The sequence below is a fragment of the Mustela nigripes genome, chromosome 7 (genome assembly GCF_022355385.1).
Source record: "Mustela nigripes isolate SB6536 chromosome 7, MUSNIG.SB6536, whole genome shotgun sequence".
Classification (NCBI taxonomy): Eukaryota; Metazoa; Chordata; class Mammalia; order Carnivora; family Mustelidae; genus Mustela; species Mustela nigripes.
Genome location: NC_081563.1, coordinates 107,241,699 through 107,261,008, shown reverse-complemented (window position 1 = coordinate 107,261,008; position 19,310 = coordinate 107,241,699). Strand labels below are relative to the sequence as shown.

The following is a 19,310-nucleotide window of genomic DNA, read 5'->3' as shown; positions in this document are numbered from 1 at the left end:
ACCCCGTGGTCAGTTGGATTTAAGGAATGGAGCAAGGCCAAAGCATCCATGGACAAAGGTAGAGCTTTCTCTCTCCAGGGAGCCCAGTATTCCCTCTGGGGATGGAACTACTGAAGGTCAGATTCAATGCTGACCAGGGGCACTCACTCAGGGACCCCAGTGCTGCATAGTCTCATTCAGAGCTGGGCTGACCCTAATGACAGAGAAATTTTTGGATTTAGATCCCGCCAGTGTCACAGAATATACTCTGAGGAGTTTGGGGACAAATCCAATATCCTTTCAAACACAAATCAGAATCCTCAAAATATCCTCCCTGTGTGGGAGCAGCTCAGAAAGACTTTCTCTAGTAATAGCCAAGGGTCCAGTTCATCTTCAATGTTTTACCCTTTCAACATTTGCAACAAGACACAACTTTGCAGCCTCCTGTAGGCATTAAGAGGTATTCTGTGGGTGTACACCATCTCACTGTAATAAGGTTCTAGATCATTTTACAGGGCAAAAAAACCTCAAGACAGTAAGAGGAAAGATGCCACTATCTAAAACAACGTTTTGGGGGAGCTTTAAAATATATTCTTGTTAAGTGTTGGTGTGGATGTGGAGAAAAAAGAACTCTCGTGCACTGCCGGTGTGAATGCACACTGGTGCAGCCACCTTGGAAAACACTATGGACGTTCCTCAAAAACTTAAAAATGGAATTACCATGTGATCCAGTAATTTCACTATGGGGTATTTATCCAAAGAATATGAAAACAATAATTGGAAAAGATATATGAATCCTATGTTTATTGTAGCATTATTGACAATAGACAAATTATGGAAGAAACCTAGTATTCATCAACAGAGGAATGGATAAAGAAGATATGGTATATATGCACAATGGAATATTAGCCATAAAAAAGGAGATCTTGCCATTTGCAACAAGGTGGATGGATCTAGAGTGTGTAATGCTAAGTGAAATAAGTTAAAGACAAATATATGATTTCACTCATGCAGAATTTAACAAAACAGAAAAAGAGAGACAAACCAAAGAGCAGACTCTTAACTGTGGAGAATAATGGTTAACAGAGCAGAGCTGGGTGAGGGTATGGGTGAAATAAGTCATGAGGATTAAGAGTACACTTTTCATACTGAGCACTGAGTTAAGAGGAGTTACTATATTGTACACTTGAAAATAATATAGCAGTTTGTTAATTACACTGGAATTGAAATTTTTAAAAAAGTATTCCACTTTGAAAGAAACACTCTCATTATTCTCCAGTCTAAACACTCATGTCCTTAAATCCTCATGATGAGGTATTTATAAAGTCTTAAATCTTCTCCACCACACAGACTATCCCCGCCAGGATGCATCCTACCTTATGGTCTGCGTCCTTGAACAAGAACAGTGGCACTGAGGTGAGGGAAGTTACAGACTACATTAGCTCAGTGAACAGCACAAATTCACCAAATCAAATAAAATAATACTGAAATGCATTCAGATGCTAAACCTAGTTAGCAAAAATACACATTGTACAACCTGCCATTAATCCTGCTATCAGCCTGGATTTAAAAAAGTAAATAAATAAAAAGAGAAAGCATTCCTTATTGACTAATGAAAGGTAAAAAGTAAAATAATGATGACAACGATAATTAATGGATACAACTAACAGGAAGCAGTTACCAAGTACTGATTAGGTGCCAGATTCTATGCTAAGCACTCAAAATGTTCTGGTGACAACAGTTTATAGCAGGGAAAACTCATGAGCTCAGAGATACACACAAAAGGTGGAGAATAATGAGTTGTCTCTCTGGAAGAGAGAAAGATAATACTTCCCTACACCATTGTAGCCAACTGTGAAAAAAGATGAGAAGACAGAAAGGCTGGAAAGTCTCTCCAAACAGGGGCCACAAACAACATGTCAGCCCCAAGATTCCGAACCCTGACAGTGGCACCAGACTCAGTGACAGTGCTCGACAAGTTCAATGTGTGCACTGCTTTCATGGCATTTGCCTCACCTTGTACTATCCTTTAGATCATTAACATTTTTCATTAAGATGAGTAACTTCTTTTAAGCTGAATTTCAAAGAAATTTGATATTGCTACTATTCTAGACATCTAGAAGATGTCTATCCACCTTTGAGAAACTCCTTGAGCTGTCTTCCAGCCACCAGTGACTCTTATGAGGTAGGCAAATGTCAAGACTATATATGAGGATGGGTGTTAGAGCTAAAGTGGCAGTGATTTCTACAAGTTTATATAAAAATTAAAACACATCAGTGAATACTATCACGACTGGATTGGAAAGACAATCTGAATTTTAGTGCTGGATAGAACATATGAGATTATCCACCTTTCCCCCACATTGTGGTACAAATTACCTACTAAGGATCACTTGGATTCCAGGTGACAGCAGGAAGCTTGCAGAATCTGGCTTGTAACACGGTCCTAGGAAATTCTTCACCTCAAGAATTTAGTCAAGCAAGAACATATGGGAGGTTGGTGTAGAGTTAAGGAAGCCAAATGCAAAATACAACAAAACCCCTGAGTTCATGGGAACTCAGCTGTGTGGGTGTCTCCTCACCAAGCAATTCTGACATCCTGAGGACAAGCTCTTATTTCCAGAATGCCAGACCCAGCAAGCTGGCTTTACTCCTACAGCAGAAACTCAAGGACTTTAAGGACTAGTTCAGTAGGCTCATCTTATAGATATTACTCTTGTTTTTACTTTATCTTTTTCATTACAGAAAAAAAAATTAATACAGACAAAGATAAGAGATTTAGCTATAGCCATAATTTCAGTATCAGAGATAGCTATTGTTGACATCTGATTAATCTCCTTCCAGGCACTTTCCCGTAAACACATGGAAATACCACACAAACATAACATTACAAACACTGCTTTGTTACCTTTCCCCCCACTTAATAGCATGCAATTTTCCCTATAGGTGTATTATGCCTAACCAGCCACCCAACCAGGGGATGCTCTTGCTGAAGAAACACTGACTTCTGTCTGTTTATGAATCCACATCACCACAGTAGGATAAGAGAGATTGTGGATGGTCATCAGTAACCTTTCCTCACTGCCATTAGCCACTCTGGGTCTTTCCCTCTTTCTTGTTTGGCTCTTTAGACCTTCTCTCTTGGAGACCTTACACTCATTTGGTTCTAGCCTTGTTCTTTCCCTCTCTCTCTCTCACCACATGCTATGTTTCTTTTGTTCACTGTTAATATGGTTGCACTGGAGTTTTATATTGTTTAGACATGAGTTACAAACAGATTATTTTCCCCACAATGATACATTCAGCATTGATGGAAGAATCCTGGGCAAGTGAGAAGGGCTGGCTAAATACGCTGAGTGAGCTGGGTAGTCAGCTAGGAGGACTTGCTCCGTAAGTGGTTCTTTAGATGCAATGAGGCAAGACTGCACCTCGAAGTTGAAGTGGAAACCTGACAGACAACCGAGGATTGGTTCTCACCAGGCTGGAAATCACATTCCCTGTGAGTAAGAGGACAAGATCTAGATTATAGAAACAGGTTGTGAGAGCCCTTCCCAGAGATTTCATGGAAGCTTGGAAACTTGTTGCTAAGAAAAGAAGAAACTACAAAAGTTGTCAAGAGGTTTGGAGAAGCTAGATGCTGATATCAGATTTCTCTCGCAGTTTTTTAAGGTAATGAATACACACACATGGAGAGATCAAAATAATCTACTAAGCTACCACTTATGTTCCTTTAGTCATATTACTCCCTGCTACACACACACACACAACCTACAGTTAGGGCAAATACACTACTAAGGCCAATAAATATAAATGGACTAAATTTATCATTTAAAAGACTTACTTCTTGCTATATGCATTTTACAAGACTCATTTATAACATAACAAGAATGAAAAGGTTGAAAGTGGAAAAACATTCCAGGCAAAAACTGACCAAAAAGGAAAAAATATGGTATTAATACTAGATATAAAACTGACTCAATAGAATGTAAAATCTAATTGTTTGTGTTTCACATTTAACAATTTATCCTCTAAAACTATCTTCTTTTGGGGGCACCTGGGTGGCTCAGTTGGTTAAGCCTCTGCCTTCAGCAAAGGTCATGATCTCAGGGTCCTGGGATTGAGTCCCACATCAAGCTCTCTGCTCATCAGGGAGCCTGCTTCCCCCTCTCTCTCTGCCTGCCTCTCTGCCTACTTGTGATCTCTCTGTGTCAAATAAATAAATAAAATCTTAAAAAAAAAACCAAACCTATCTTCTTTTGTTCCCCATTTAGATATCTGCAAAGACATTCTAAGTATACATATGTATATAAACATCATATATACTCTACTTTTCAATCACTAAAAAGAACATCTTTACTGGGGCATCTGGGTGGCTCAGTTGACTAAGCATCTGCCCTTAGCTTAGGTCATGATCCCAAGGTACTGGGATCAAGGCCCGAGTCTTGTCCCTGTCCAGTGGGGAGTCTACTTCTCTCTTCCCACTGTCTCTCCCCACTAACCCGTTCAGGTTCTCTCTCTCTCTCTCGCTCTCTCTCTCTCAAATAAATAAATAAAATCTTTAAAAAAACAAAAGGAAGAACATCTTCATTGGTTATTCAGAGATGGTTCATATTCTATTCTCCAAATTGCCTTTTCTTTGCAGTCTGAAGCATACACACAGAATCTACATGCTGCCTACGGCTGGCGCACTGTGCGTATAAAGATAAAACACCCACTCCTGGCCTTGATGCGACAGTGCCACACATTGTAATTATTTGCATGATAAAATGAAAAACTGTAACTCCTTATCAAACTCTTGTTTATCAAGGCACAAAATGCCAAGTTATATGAGGTCAAAGCAATTATTTCTCTCCCCGGATACAATATTTGAAAATATACCTCTTTAACAATGCATGAAAGTTACGACCAACTTCCATCTAAGCTCTTCTTAAACCATTGTACAAATTCATCTTTTGACATGCACTTATTATAGGTTCCATGCTAAGAACTTACTCTTAGGATTCCTGACATCCACCTATAATGGTCATCCTGTTGAATTAGACATTATAAGGCTACAAGGTTCTCAGATGGCTATCAGAATAAATGACTCTGTCAACCTTTAGTGTCAACATACTGCAAAAGACAAAATTCTTACTCTCAATTCCCAATTGGCAATTCATAATTCTCAAGCCCTGAATAAACTTCTTATCAGTGTTAAGAAAACAGTAGAAGGAAATAATATGAAACTCATACTATCTGAAGAGAGGGGAAATCCCAGATATTGTTTAATATCATATACAAATGCCAAAAAAAAAACAGTTAACAAACTTTAAGAAATACGAATCCAAGTGACAAACCTAGCTTCGGTTAAAAAATACTGGAGTTAGTATTCCATCTCACAAGGCAGAAAAAAAAAATATAACTGAAAAACTGGGACGCAAAAGACCATTCTTAAATTTCCCTAAACATATAACAATGTGCATGAGAAACAGAAGAGTCTTCATGAACTCCTTGAATATTAAGTTCCAAGCAGGACATCATGACTTAGAATCATAGCCTTGAAAAGACAAATATAAGGACTCACTTCTAAAGACTTTTTGAAATGCTTTAAGGATATATATTTAATTCCACAGCAAGTTTGTTAAATTTGGCAGAATTTACCCCACCCTACACATAAAGGGAAGTAAAAGATTATATAACACATTCAAGATTATATAATTGTTCAACATTTTTAACCTAAATAACAGTTCTAACTCACTGAAATGACTCAGTGAAACGATAAAATTGCTTATAGCAGGGGCATTTAAACTTCTTAAAGGGCCAGAAAGTAAATATCTTGGGCTTGTGGGCCACGTGGTCTCAGTCAGAGCTACTCAACACTACCACTATAGCATGAAGGCAATTTTAGATCATAATGAATGAACATAGCTGTGTTCCAATAAAACTTTACTTATAAAAACAGGTAGCCAGCCCCCAAGCTATAGTTTGCAGATCCCTGATGCACAGAATCACTTTCAGGCTTAGATAATCTTTGACCTATAGGGAGATTCTAACAATGGGAAAATAAGATGAAGTTAAACCACATAAGCCCTTTCAACTTTAATAAAGGAACTCACCATGATCTAAGAAAATATGACTGATACAGTAGTTATGGGTCTTTGTTCCAATTTATGCCCTTCTACACAGGGACGCAATTCTACTGGAGACCCCACATGAGAGCAGTTGTGTGGCTTAAGAAGAAAAGTGACATTATACAAATATTTGTAAATGTTTACTTTCCTATTGTTTAGAAGCTACATTTTTACTCTTTAAAAACCTGTCTGCAAAGATAGTCACAAAAAATATATTTAAGATTACTCACCCATATCTTGCCAGAGATACTAAATAGACCAGCCATTCCAGACATCCTAAAAGAAAAATGAATAAATGAAGAAAAGGAGAACGACTGGTGATGTATATTATGAAAAAACAAGGGGGGCCTAGGTGGCTCAGTTGGTTGTGTCTGGAGCTCAGGTCTCAATCTCACAGCTATGAGCTCAAGCTCTGTGTTGGGCTCCATGCTGGGCGTGAAAACTATTTTAAAAACAAACAAACAAAAAAATAAAATAAAACAAAAAAAACCCCAAAACCAAAAAACCTCAGGTCACAGGGATCTGCCCCTCCACTTTTTGTAACATTATCCTCTCTCCTGGATTCACTTTCATTCACATAAAGCTTAGATTCATAGTCTTCATTTCAATTCTTCTGTTATAAATATTCAACCCCTCTGGCCCTTTCTCCCTCCATTGTATATACCTGACAAAAACTCCCAACCTTGGGTAGCTGCATGTCTCTGGGGAAAACCACATGACCAGCTGATCGCTCTCCCTTTCCAGTCACAAACTTCAGGGAGCACTCAATACTGTATTGTTTTAGGCTCTACCTGAGATGATAGCTCACGTCTTTTCCCTCTCTTCAGACCTTCCACACCCTCCCCGCCTTCCCATGCCTGCTCAGCTAACAAATACTCCTTGTACATCACTGCAAAATCAGAAGCCACCATGTGATCTCTCTTATCTTCCCACCACCAAATCTGAGCCTGGTGTACACCTGATCCGCCTCCTCCTGTTACGACAGAGAAAGGAGATCTGCCCTAACCACAGCCGAATTCCTCCACTTGTGCCATGGATCCCATCCCTTTGGTCTTGTTAATGACTTGGCTCTTTCTGCCATCCCTCTTCCTGCGTTAGCAATTTCTCCCTTTCTGTGGGATCATTTTCTTCTGCACGAAAACATGTTCTACCTTCTCTTTCTTTTAAAAAGTGCATTCTTGGACCTTACATGGCTCTCCAGCTTCACAAACTTCTCCAAAGAGTAGTCTGTGCTTACTGTTTCTTCTTCCTCACTATACCTTTAACAGGTACAGTGCAACAGCCTTCTGATTGTCTCACCTCATCCACTGGTGCCTTCTCCAGCCTCTCCTCCTAAGAGTCATCTTCTAATTGTATGCACTGATACATCCAAGTTCCAAACCAAGGCCGCAGACCTGTATGATCCTGCTCCTGCCTGCCTCTCGTTCTTAGTGTATACCGCTCCCCCTCCCTTTCTCTGTGCTCAATGTTACCCATCTTTCTGCTCTTCAGTACCATGAGCTCTTTCCCAGTGGGGGCCTATAGCCGTGATATCCCCATTGTTGGAAATACTCCTCCCTACCCTCTTTACCCAGCTAGGTCATTCTCTCCTTCAGTTCTCTCTTGTGCTCCAACTCTCATCCAATAGAGGCCCATGCCTCCTGCCTTACTAAAGATCTGTCTGTTTTTAACAGTAGTTACCCAGATTAAGATTCTTCATATCCCTAGTTTTTTTTTTTCCCCTTAATCTGCCTTAATTTAAGTTACCTAAAGAGAGCAGAGGGACCAACTCTGTCTTGTTGAATATCTAGCACCCAGAGCAGCATTTGGCATAAAACCAGTGCTCAAATATTTGTAAAATGAAACACCAGAGGTGAGGTGCTTTTTTTTTTAAGATTTTATCTATTTATCTGAAAGATAAAAAGAGCACAAGTAGGGTGAGGGGCAGAGGGTGGGGAGTCCGATACAGATTTTGATCCCAGAACCCCAGGATCATGACCTAAGCCAAGGCAGATGCTTAAATGACTGAGCCACCCAGGCACCCTAGTGAGCTGCTTTTAGAGTAAGCTCTACATTTCCTGGCTATTACACAAATGCTACTGGATGATTTATTCCTTAAATGTTGCATACGTTGATTCTATTTCAACAGGGATATTCCCTATTCTTATATATACTAATATAAACAACTACAATTATGACAATTCATTCTAAATTAAAATCAACTGTTAAAAAAGTTTGTATGGTTTGGCCTTATCTACCTCACCGATAATTACACAGTTTGACCTCACGGACAAAAGTTACCTTCATCTGTGTTCTACTAGGCAGCTAAAGACACCATAGGTTTTATTTTCCACATAAATAAAAGAGCAATTCCTTCATAAACTGTAATTCAAGAAAGAGTTAACTCTTCTATCTTATCAATAATTTAAACAGAAGAAAGAATAGCAAATGTTATTCAATATCATATTTTATAAAAAGAAAATAGTTAATATGGCTTAGTACAAAAGTTGGAGGAAAGGCTTTTGTAACCTACCTGAATCTGGATACCTAATTCCCAGCTAGTAACTACTAGCTGAAACATGTGGGTCATAAAACCATTGGCCAAACATGGTCATGTACAGTCTGGGTAATCAGAACTGAATATGAAGAAAAATTTAGACTTGCAAGGTCTATGGGCTGTTTAAGTTAATATCTCCCATTTTATAAATAATACTTTGTCATAAGAAAAATAACAAATTACGTCAAAGAAGCTGGGGATTTCCAGCCAGTCAGAGGCTCCACTGATTGCCATTTCTTCTCTAAGATATAATTTTGCAGGTCTTCATAGACTCCTGGGCCACGGTAACGGCGGAATATCCCATCCTTTGCACTATAAATTAGAAAAACAAATGGAGAATAAATCCATTAAAATAACAAGTGTTACAGATAATAAAAATTAAAACAAATACTAGTTTTACATGTGACCTTCACTTTGAATTTTCACTTGGCTCAACTGAAGAAAAAAAATATAGTTAGGCATAAATATTAATCTATTACAGATTAGAAATTCCAAAACTGCAGGCATTACGTATTTTACTTTTATCACTGCACAATTTAGGACCATAAGCAAAGTCCTTGGCAGCGTCTAATCTACCAAGTTACTTTTTATTATTTTTGCGATCAATTATTTCAATTTTTCTCTTACAGTGACAAAAGAGCAATTGTTATCAAGCTTTAAAAACTTGTATCCAGCTTTCCAAATTTATGTTATTCAAGCTCCCCACCGCCCCGCCTCAATTAACAAAACACCTTGTATTCTCACAGGTCCCTCAGTTTTTCTCTGACTTTCTCACCACAATCCAGCTTCCTGAGGGAAGGTCTGCACTGGCCATTTTCTCCCCATGTATTACTCATTCAGCATTCTTGTGATCGGTGGTTCTGCTTCTACAACTCCATAGAAACTGCTAGTACTGGGGGTCTCCAATGGCTCATCAATGCCATATCTATAAAGCACTTTTCTGTCATTTTTCTTGGTCTGTAATCGGCACTGTCCACTACTAAACATCTCTTCGTTTCTCCTTTCCATTGGCTTTTATGACATGAGCTCCCTTGGCTTCTTATTACCCCTACCACCCCTGCTCACTTCCTCACTACCCTGTCTTCCTTTGCAGATGTCCTAATGTTGGTCAATCCCAGGTTCTATCCTTGACCCATTTCTAGTCCTACTGTGCATGTTCTCCCTAGATACATTGCAGTGTTTGTCTACCTCAATGCTGAGGAATCCCCAATACATCTCTCCAGTCAAGATCTTTCTTCTGTACTTGAGATCCTGAAATCAAATTATTACTTAAACTTCTCCACTTGGAATTAACAGGCACTTCACTTTCTTCTCCATCCTGGCCTCTATCTTCCAAACTTCATCTTATTCTAATGGCTCCTCAATAGCTTTTATGAATTCTACATGGCCCATTGGTAGTCATTATAGGCTCTCCCTTCCTTATTGCTAAGTAGTCACATGCCCCAGTGATCCCACCTCCTAAGTATCTTCCCTTTTCTCTTCCCCCATCACTACCTGAGCCTCACTAGCCTTATCACCCAAGATGATCCAACTGCATCCTATGGGCCAAAACCAGTTACAGTCCTCAGAAGGTATCTCATTTTCTCCCAGCTTTCTCCATGACAGCTCCTGTATCTGGAAAGGGCTTCTCCACTGTCTGCTTAACTCAATTCCTGCCTTTTGTGTTATCAGAGAAATCTTCTTTGACACTCCCCACCCCTCCGACTCACTGTCTGACATTATGTAGATTTCCCCTGTTGTACTCCAGGTACCCTTCTCTTATACCAGCTATCATTCACTGCACACCAGTGCACACTCTCTTCAAATGTTCAACTGAATAAGCAATGGTTATGGAAAACAACTTAGAATTCCTGATACTGTTTTCGAACTTCTTCTAATGTTCTTAAGTTTCTAATCAGAAAATTATTTAAACTTACTGAAAAAATGCTGGGAGAGTAGTGACAAAGAAGCGGCCACTCAAACCTACAAGAGGCATAAAAAAAAAAAAAAAAAAGTTTCAAGTCAAATTCAGACTACCCCAAGCACCTGATTTATGTTGTAAGAACAAGCAGCCTTGAGCTTGTTTTCATGGCCATATTAAAATTGTTCCATTTATTTAATCATATTTACCTCTTTTCTTTTTACTTAAAGAAACTGTATTTTTATCCATTTTTATTTACCTACCACTTTCTGGTTACTGACATATAATTTGCTTATTTTTTATGCATTGCACTAAAGTTTTCTGGCTTGTGCATTGCTTAGAATAGTATGGCGGCTGAAAGGACAGGTTGTAGAGTCATGCAATCTGGGTTAAATACTAAATTCTCCAGTTACTAGCTTTGTGACCATAAATACATTACTTAACCTTTCTGTAAAATGGGTATATGAAAGCCTGCCTGAATCATTCTGAAGCGAGATTAGATCAGTTACAGGTTTAAAAAGAATGAAGAGTATGAAATAATAAGATCATGTATAATCTTTTCACACTTAGAAAATTTGTTAATTTCTGTCAAGGAAGTCTATCCATGTTAAAAAGATTTTTTTCAACTTGTCTCAGCAAACCTTTACTGAACAATAACCACATATCAAGGGCTATGCTAGGTACATGTGAAGATAAGGATAAATAAAACCCTTAGTCATTCATCAAGCAACTTTACTAAGCAACTTCTTTGTTCCAGGGACTGTGACAATGGCTCAAGACATACAAAGCAAAAATACAATTTTTGTTTTTACAGAAGTTAAAACGTGCAATCTTTGTTTTTACAGAAGTTATAGTCTAGTGGCAGAGGGGGAGAATTTAGTCAAATGATCATGACCAGAAACAGAGATGGATGATATCAGGGAAAGGGGCATATGCAACAAAAACCTGCATGACACCAGGAGTGAAGAACAGATCTCTGCTCTTTACTATTAACTAAACAATATTGATGTGGGCACCAAGAGTGAGTCATTCTAGTTCTGGCAAAAAGAAGGAAAGCTAAAGGATCCTCCTGGCCCACATGAAAACATGCAGAGATAACATTTTCACATTTCTCATCATTTCTGCCTTTCCCACTTAAGAACAATCTAGACAAAATCAAGCCCTAGTTAAATAAAGTGGCTCAAATTTTACATCTCTGCGATGACTTGCTGTTTGCAATATTGAAGGTGTATTTTTAATAACAAAGAATGTTTGCTTATACTCATTTTATAAAGTAAATCTATACTCAGCAAAATAATTTATTGATTGATGATGATGAGTCTTCCCAAAGAAGCATTCTCTATTTTTTCCTCATATCCAAGCAATTAACTTTAAACACCTGTATGGCACCTAAAAGCAAACACAGTATTCTGAAGGCAGTAATAGCCAATACTACAAAAAGAAACATAAACTTCACATTTATGATTGTACATTTTTCTAAAGGTTGTACTGGCAGGAACAGAAACAAAAGTGATCCGAGAAGTCAGCTGAGGATTGGAATAAGCATCTCTGTCTACAGGTCATTCTCACCTCTAACAGGCTTGGAATTCCGCTCTACCAAGGAACAAAGGCATCTTTTGGTATAGTTCCAAATCTAAATTGCCAAGAGAAGGAGTACTGGTAATCTTAAAGGCTTGAAAATTATTATATGTTTTGCTAATTACAGATAGTTTCATATCCCACTTTTTTCCTAGCTACAGATTTTTATGACTGCCCTAAATCTTAAAGGACACTCACAGTGTTAGGGAATTATGCTTTATTTACAATGGACTTCTAAAATGGAAGGCACAGGGGCGCCTGGATGGTGTAGTCATTTAAGCATCTGACTCCTGGTTTTGGTTCAGGTTGTGATCTCAAGGTTATGAGACTGAGCCCCACATCAGGCTATGCATTCAGTGTGGAGTCTGCTGGAGTTTCTCCATCTCCTTCTACCCCTCTCCCTGCTCAAGCTCTGTAAATAAATAAATAAATAAAATCTTAAAAAAATTAAAAATCCTTCATATGTTCTTGGTCAGTAAATTTAAACTATCAGTTTTCTCATTAATGGGCATCATAATTTCTATCTCACTATTTTTTAGTATTAAATGATTTTACATTTATAAAGCACATAGGACACAGTATTTGACATAGAATAGGTACTAAATACAGCGTAGCGAATATGTTCTTTAAGGCTCTGGCTCAAAGTTGGAATAAAGTGGGATGTAATAAAGTAATTTAGTGTCAAGTGTTTTGGAAATCATACATTATTTTGGAGAACATACTTTTACAAATAAATGTGCCCATGAAAAGATAAATACCGAGGAAATAAGAAAGAAAACACAGTGATATATATATATATATATAGTCTCTGAGAGTCTACTTTTCTGGTTCAGACTAAAAGGATGCTCATTGCCAAAACTATTAGAATAAAGGGTATGAGAACTTTATGGCTCTTGATATGAATTGCTGTGCTTTTTTCCATGACTACTGTACCAATTTATAAGACCATCAATTAAGGTTCATTTAAAATAAAGATTATTAATAAATTATAATTCTCAAAACTTATTTATGTTTATTTCTTCTAATGAAAACCTATGCAAAATACTAATAATAAGATCACAGCATCTAATGCAGATATGAATTCAATTTGAATGATACTGGAATAATACACTGTCACTAAGGATATCTTCAAGATAATCAACAACAAAACCAAGAATAACCAAAGTAGCCCTTAGACTATGACACACTACTAAGTCCTTTGAAGATCTGACACCCTAGGAAATTCACCTCAAATAAATGTCATTTCTGAGAGGCTAACAAAGGTTAGAAAGCTTTGGGTTTCATGTCACTGCTCCAAAAAATGTGTTCTAACCTTTAATACTGATGCTGCTATCAAAGGAGCCTCTCATTACCTGAAAAGTTAAAACATTACCAACTTGGAACAAAGAAGCACCATCTGAGGTTGTGGGCTTTAAGGTCAAGGTCTAAAAAAAGGCAAGCATGGATCTCAGCAAAGGATTACAACAGAGGGCAGCAGCTCATGTCAAGGTTGGCATAATGATTCACTGCAAGAAACCTCACCAAGTGTAGAAGAAACAAGTACATACTTAAACTTCAACTGAAAGAGATGAAGTTTGACCACAAGGTCTCCCAACATTTCTGCGTATCTTTTTTACTTTAAGGGAAACCTCTACTTTAAAATGAGGACTGCAACATAAAAAGGGCATTAATCCAAAATGCAGGGCAAAATTTAATTTAAATTAAATTTAATTTAATCTAGCTTATCTTAAACATGTAAAGCAAAAGAAAGAAAAGAATTAAAAGATAAGAGAAAGAAAAATGTACCAGGGAACTATATTTTGATATGTAAAAACACAACAGAAATGATTTAAGTTCAATACTTTAAAAATGGGGATAGCTGCTAGCTTTTGTTCTACCGTTATTAGCTGTGTTGCTTTGGGCATGTTACATAACCCCTCTGAGCCTCAGTTTTCTGAGTAATATAAACAGTCCTTCCTAGCATTGTTATGAAACTAAAATGTATGTAAGTCCCTAACACAACTACAGGCTGAAGTAAATGCTTAATTAAATATAAGTTATTATCACCAAAAAAGTAGCAGAAGGAAAGCAGTGAAAAAAAGTAGAACTAGCCTTACCTTTTGAGACTGAAATAAAGTTGTCAGTTTTATACAAAAGGCTAATTTTTACAATTATAAAATTAAAATATGAACACTAACTGAAACACAGTAAACTAAGTTGGATTTTGCAACTAATTAGTGATTTAAACACAATGTTTATTCCTGGCTATGGTAGGAATCTGTAAACCAGGTAAACCCTCTTGTCCAGTGAACTAGCCATCACCCATGTGTGCTCTAGGAGCAGCTGCTGTTTTCCTGTCCTTGACAGCTAAGCTCATCTGCATGGAACAGAAGGTTCAAATACATGCTCATTACATTTAATTTCTCAAAAAACACACAACTGATATTTCACCTGGTCGATGCAATAAGCAGGCAACACCATGTAATCTAACTTAAGGACTTTCCTTTCCTTGACGTCTACATCTCAGCTGTAAAATACAAAGTGTAATCCCTAATCTTTATAATTCTGAAAATTTATTTTCTGTTCAAAATACCTAAAAAAAATCCCTTGTGAGATATGCCAATGGAAGAGTTATAAGCATAACTAAAGACTATGCAGAAACACTTCAAAAACTCTTGCTTTCACTTCTTTTTAAAGTTTACTTGCAGGGAAAAGACATGAAATTATGCCTTACTAGCACTCATTGGCAAGGCAGTCCTACTGAAAGAATATAGTAATGGAGATCTGTAACAAAATAGAAATTGGTATACAGAAATATCCAGGAAAGTGCGCAATTTGAGGAAAAGTAGTATCATTTCAGTTATTCCCCACTGCTCATTCAGGATGCTAGATTTTGTAAAAGTGAAGTAAATACCCAAAGAGCTTTCAAGAATAGGGACAAGCTGCCCCAAAGACTTGCCAGTGAGTTAATACATGTAAGAGGCCCTCTCTTCATTTGGCTTCCAGGACCCAGACCCCTCCACCTCCTTCCTACCTCACCAGCTTCTCCTCTTCTGCTGCTGGAACTACATCTCTTCTTCAAAATGTTAGAGTGCCCCGGTTTTCAATCCTCAAAACAACTCTCAATTCCTTCCTCCCCTCCTTTCGAATACCATCTACAAGGATGATCTTCAAATGTACATCACTAGCTCTAGGGTTAAGTAACATGCCCAAAGTAACTAGCTAGTAACTAGTAACTAGTAACTAGTAACATGCCCTAAATAAATAGCTAATAACGGTAGTACAAAAGCTAGCAGCTATCCCCACTTTTTAAGTATTAAACTTAAATCATTTCAATTGTGTTTTTGCATATCAGAATATAGTTCCCTGGTACATTTTTCTTTCTCTTATCTTTCAATTCTTTTCTTTTCTGGACTTTTTTTCTTCACTATTCCTAAAAAATACTGGACCAAAGATTTTTTCCTCCTTCTTTGATAAAAGTTTCAAATATATATAGTTTACATTTGCATAAATAGCATGAATTAATGATAAATTCATTTTTAAAATATTTCATTATAATAAATTCCTCTCTACATGATCAAAAAAAGCACTCAATCCAGTAACAATGGAAAAAATAGCCGTAAATCTACATTTCAGATGGAAAGCCTGTATTCAGTTAGCCTTTAGATCTATGAATCCATCACAAAACTAATTGTTTAATTCTTTTCATTCAAATCATGCTGTGAGTTCACTGCAGGTATACCAAATGACTGAAACATGAATAGGCCAGCTGCATTTCTAAGAAACTCATCATAAAATGTGCTTGGTGCTTACTAATTACCAAGGCTTACACCTGATTTTGTTGGACTTAACTACTAAAAGACAAAAACGACTTTACAGCAAAAATATAATTGCAATGACTTGACATCCAAATAGAATAACTCATTCTAACAGCTCAAACCACAAACTAATAAGTATAATTGTCTATCTCTAAACAGCAGATGGGCAGAAGTGGCTTTGATTCAAATGATTAGAAAGGCAGAGGCTTGAGGACTAATGGCTTTAACAGAAATCTCTCTCCAAGGGTTTGTCAACACATCCAATTTAACAGACACCATCCATTTTATTGTCCAAGTAATTGGTAATGCATTACTTTGTGTGTTTTTGCACTCACGGTTATTACAGAAAAGTAATAGCTGCACCTCCATGCCTTCTTTTTCCCTTGTATAGGGATACACGAGATAGAAATTGAATGTAGACAAGAAAAAAATAACTAATGAAGTTTCAAAAAATCCAAGTTGAAATTTGAATCATAAAAGCCCAACTTCTCTTCTCATTTTGTATGTAATACACAGTTATTTTTGCAAAGATTTTATTTGTCAGAGAAAGAGAGCATGCACAAGCAGGGAGAGCAGCAAGCAGACGGAGAAGCAGGCTCCCCACTGAGCAAAGAGTCTGATACAGCACTCAATCCCAGGACCCTGGGATCATGACCTGAGCGGAAGGCAGACACTTAACTGACCACCCAGGTATCCCCACACAGTTATTTTTAAATTACAAATAGAAATTGCATCTTTTCTGAATTTAAAAATTTTTATTTCCCTCTTCCTTTTGAAAAATTGTATCATTAAGAGCTAATAAATGTAGATGGAACAACAGAATTAGAAATTCACCATTCTGGAATCCATTATGAAATATTTGATTCAGATAAGATCATCATGGATTTAAATCTCCAAAGTATCACCCCAAAGGTTATTCCCTAATCACAAATAGGGTATTTCCTTTATAATAGAGAAGTTTATTCTCATCACCTTAACCAAGTGCTCAAACTCAACAGCATTAATGGTGATAATGTGTGTTCAGAGAGAATACAATTTAAGCCACAGGATCACCTATAAAGTACTCTTGCCATTAATTTTTAACCCAAATCATGCTTTTGACCAAAATTCAAGCTTGAACAAAATAGAATAAATTAAATGTTACCATAAAGAAACACATAGGCAAATTCCTGGTCTGTTCTCTTCAGAGTGTCAATGTCATAATGCCATGAAAAAAAAGAGGGGGCCTCTCTTCTAGATTGAGGGAAACTGAAAAGATGTAACTGGGGCACCTGGGTGGCTTAGTCCTTAAGTGTCTATTTTCAGCTCAGGTCATGATCCCAGGGTCCTGGGATCAAGCCCTGTGCTGGGCTCCCCACTCAGTGAGGAGCCTGCTTCTCCCTCTCCCACTCTCCCTGCTTGTGTTCCCTCTCTCACTGTGTCTCTCTGTGTCAAATAAATAAAATTTTTAAAGATTAATTAATTAATTAATTGAAAAGATGTAACTACTTAATTTAGTTGGTGAACCTTGGTTAGATCCCGGTTCAAAAAACTATTAAAAAAATGGGAAATATGGAGAAAGATTTTAATACGTTGAAGTATTGATGGTAAAGTATCATGGGGTCTATAATTAATTTTCAAATGATTCAGTAAATTAATAATAACAATATAAATATATATCATATATATGTACATATGTATATACACACACACACATATATATGTAAACATAAACATACATAGACAGACCCAGACTCTAGCTGGTCAGTTCATGGGTACTCAGTATCCTAGTTTTTCAACTCTCCTATACACTTGAAAAAAACTCAATTAAAAAGTAACAAACTTTTGCATTTAATGTTCAACATGTACAGTACCTGGTTCTTGAGTGACATCTACTTTTCCTACACTGATCTGAAGTATTTCACCGTTCTTTGCAAATGTCTCCCATTCTGAATCAGTCTGCTGGCAGGATGGACACCAAGGAGCATAACTGTAAAAGAAAAATTGTTAGTCAATACAAACATGAAAAAAATCTATAAAGCAAAGTAGAGAAATAGAGCATTTAAATTTAAAAAATAAATTCTTAACTAAAGGGAAAAACAAAAGCAAGCTTTTCTGAAGTTGCTTAATACAGAAAAAAACAGAAGAATACTCCCCCCACAACAGAACATACGAATATCAGTTCCCTGGTGATTTAACAACCAAAGTTTAAGATTTTTATGAATTATTGTAATATATAAAATATTTTACTTCAATGTTATTCTTTTTAATTTTTAATTTTTTTAATAAACATATAATGTATTTTTATCCCCAGGGGTACAGGTCTGTGAATCACCAGGTTTACACATTTCACAGCACTCATCATAGCACACACCCTCCCCAATGTCCATATCCCCACCACCCTCTCCCGTCCCCCGTCCCCCAAGCAACCCTCAGTCTGTTTTTTGAGATTGAGTCTTTTATGGTTTGTCTCCCTCCCAATCCCATCTTCTTCCATTTTTTCTTTTCCTACCCCCCAAGCCCCTCACATTGCATCTCCACTTCCCCATATCAGGGAGGTCATATGATAGTCGTCTTTCTCCAATTGACTTATTTCGCTAAGCATAATACCCTCTAGTTCCATCCACGTCATCACAAATGGCAAGATTTCATTTCTTTTGATGACTGCATAGTATTCCATTGTATATATATACCACATCTTCTTGATACATTCATCTGTTGATGGACATCTAGGTTCTTTCCATAGTTTGGCTATTGTGGACATTGCTGCTATAAACATTCGGGTGCACGTTTGTATCTTTAGGATATATACCCAGTAGTGCAATCACTGGGTCATATGGTAGCTCTATTTTCAGTTTTTTGAGGAACCTCCACACTGTTTTCCAGAGTAGTTGCACCAGCATGCATTCCCACCAACAGTGTAGGAGGGTTCCCCTCTCTCCACATCCTCGCCAGCATCTGTCATTTCTTGACTTGTTAATTTTAGCCATTCTGACTGGTGTGAGGTGGTATCTCATTGTGGTTTTGATTTGTATTTCCCTGATGCCGAGTGATGTGGAGCATTTTTTCATGTGTCTGTTGGCCATCTGGATGTCTTCTTTGCAGCAATGTCTGTTCATGTCCTCTGCCCTTCAATGTTATTCTTACAATGGACTCAAATTTTACTACTTTCCAGATAGCTTTTGATGGAAGATGAAACCTCTTTGAGTATGCCACTAAAGGAGGCCAATTTTCACAAGGATGTCTTCAAACTAGCCAAACCAGTTTCAGATTCATCGAAGTGAGATCTGATGGGTAGAGACCAGAAGATGTATTGCTAATGGGTCCCCCAAAATGCAAGTCATTTCCAAAGATATGTGGCAGTTCTGAACCATTCAGAGAAAGTAGAAGCTACAGGCTAAGCCTGCTCCACAGACTCTTTCTTAAATAGA

The 19,310-nt window shown here is 37.4% G+C and overlaps 1 protein-coding gene across 1 annotated transcript in view; it reads right to left on the bottom strand.

Moving 5' to 3' along the window:
• Positions 1–19,310, bottom strand: part of TMX4 (thioredoxin related transmembrane protein 4) — a 42,643-nt gene that overhangs the window by 12,409 nt on the left and 10,924 nt on the right. The window contains exons 2-5 of the mRNA XM_059406557.1: positions 17,754–17,869; positions 10,542–10,587; positions 8,809–8,937; positions 6,320–6,365 (exon numbers count right to left, since the gene is read on the bottom strand). Coding sequence (XP_059262540.1) covers positions 6,320–6,365; positions 8,809–8,937; positions 10,542–10,587; positions 17,754–17,869 — 337 coding nt within the window. The remainder of the gene's footprint in view (positions 1–6,319; positions 6,366–8,808; positions 8,938–10,541; positions 10,588–17,753; positions 17,870–19,310) is intronic.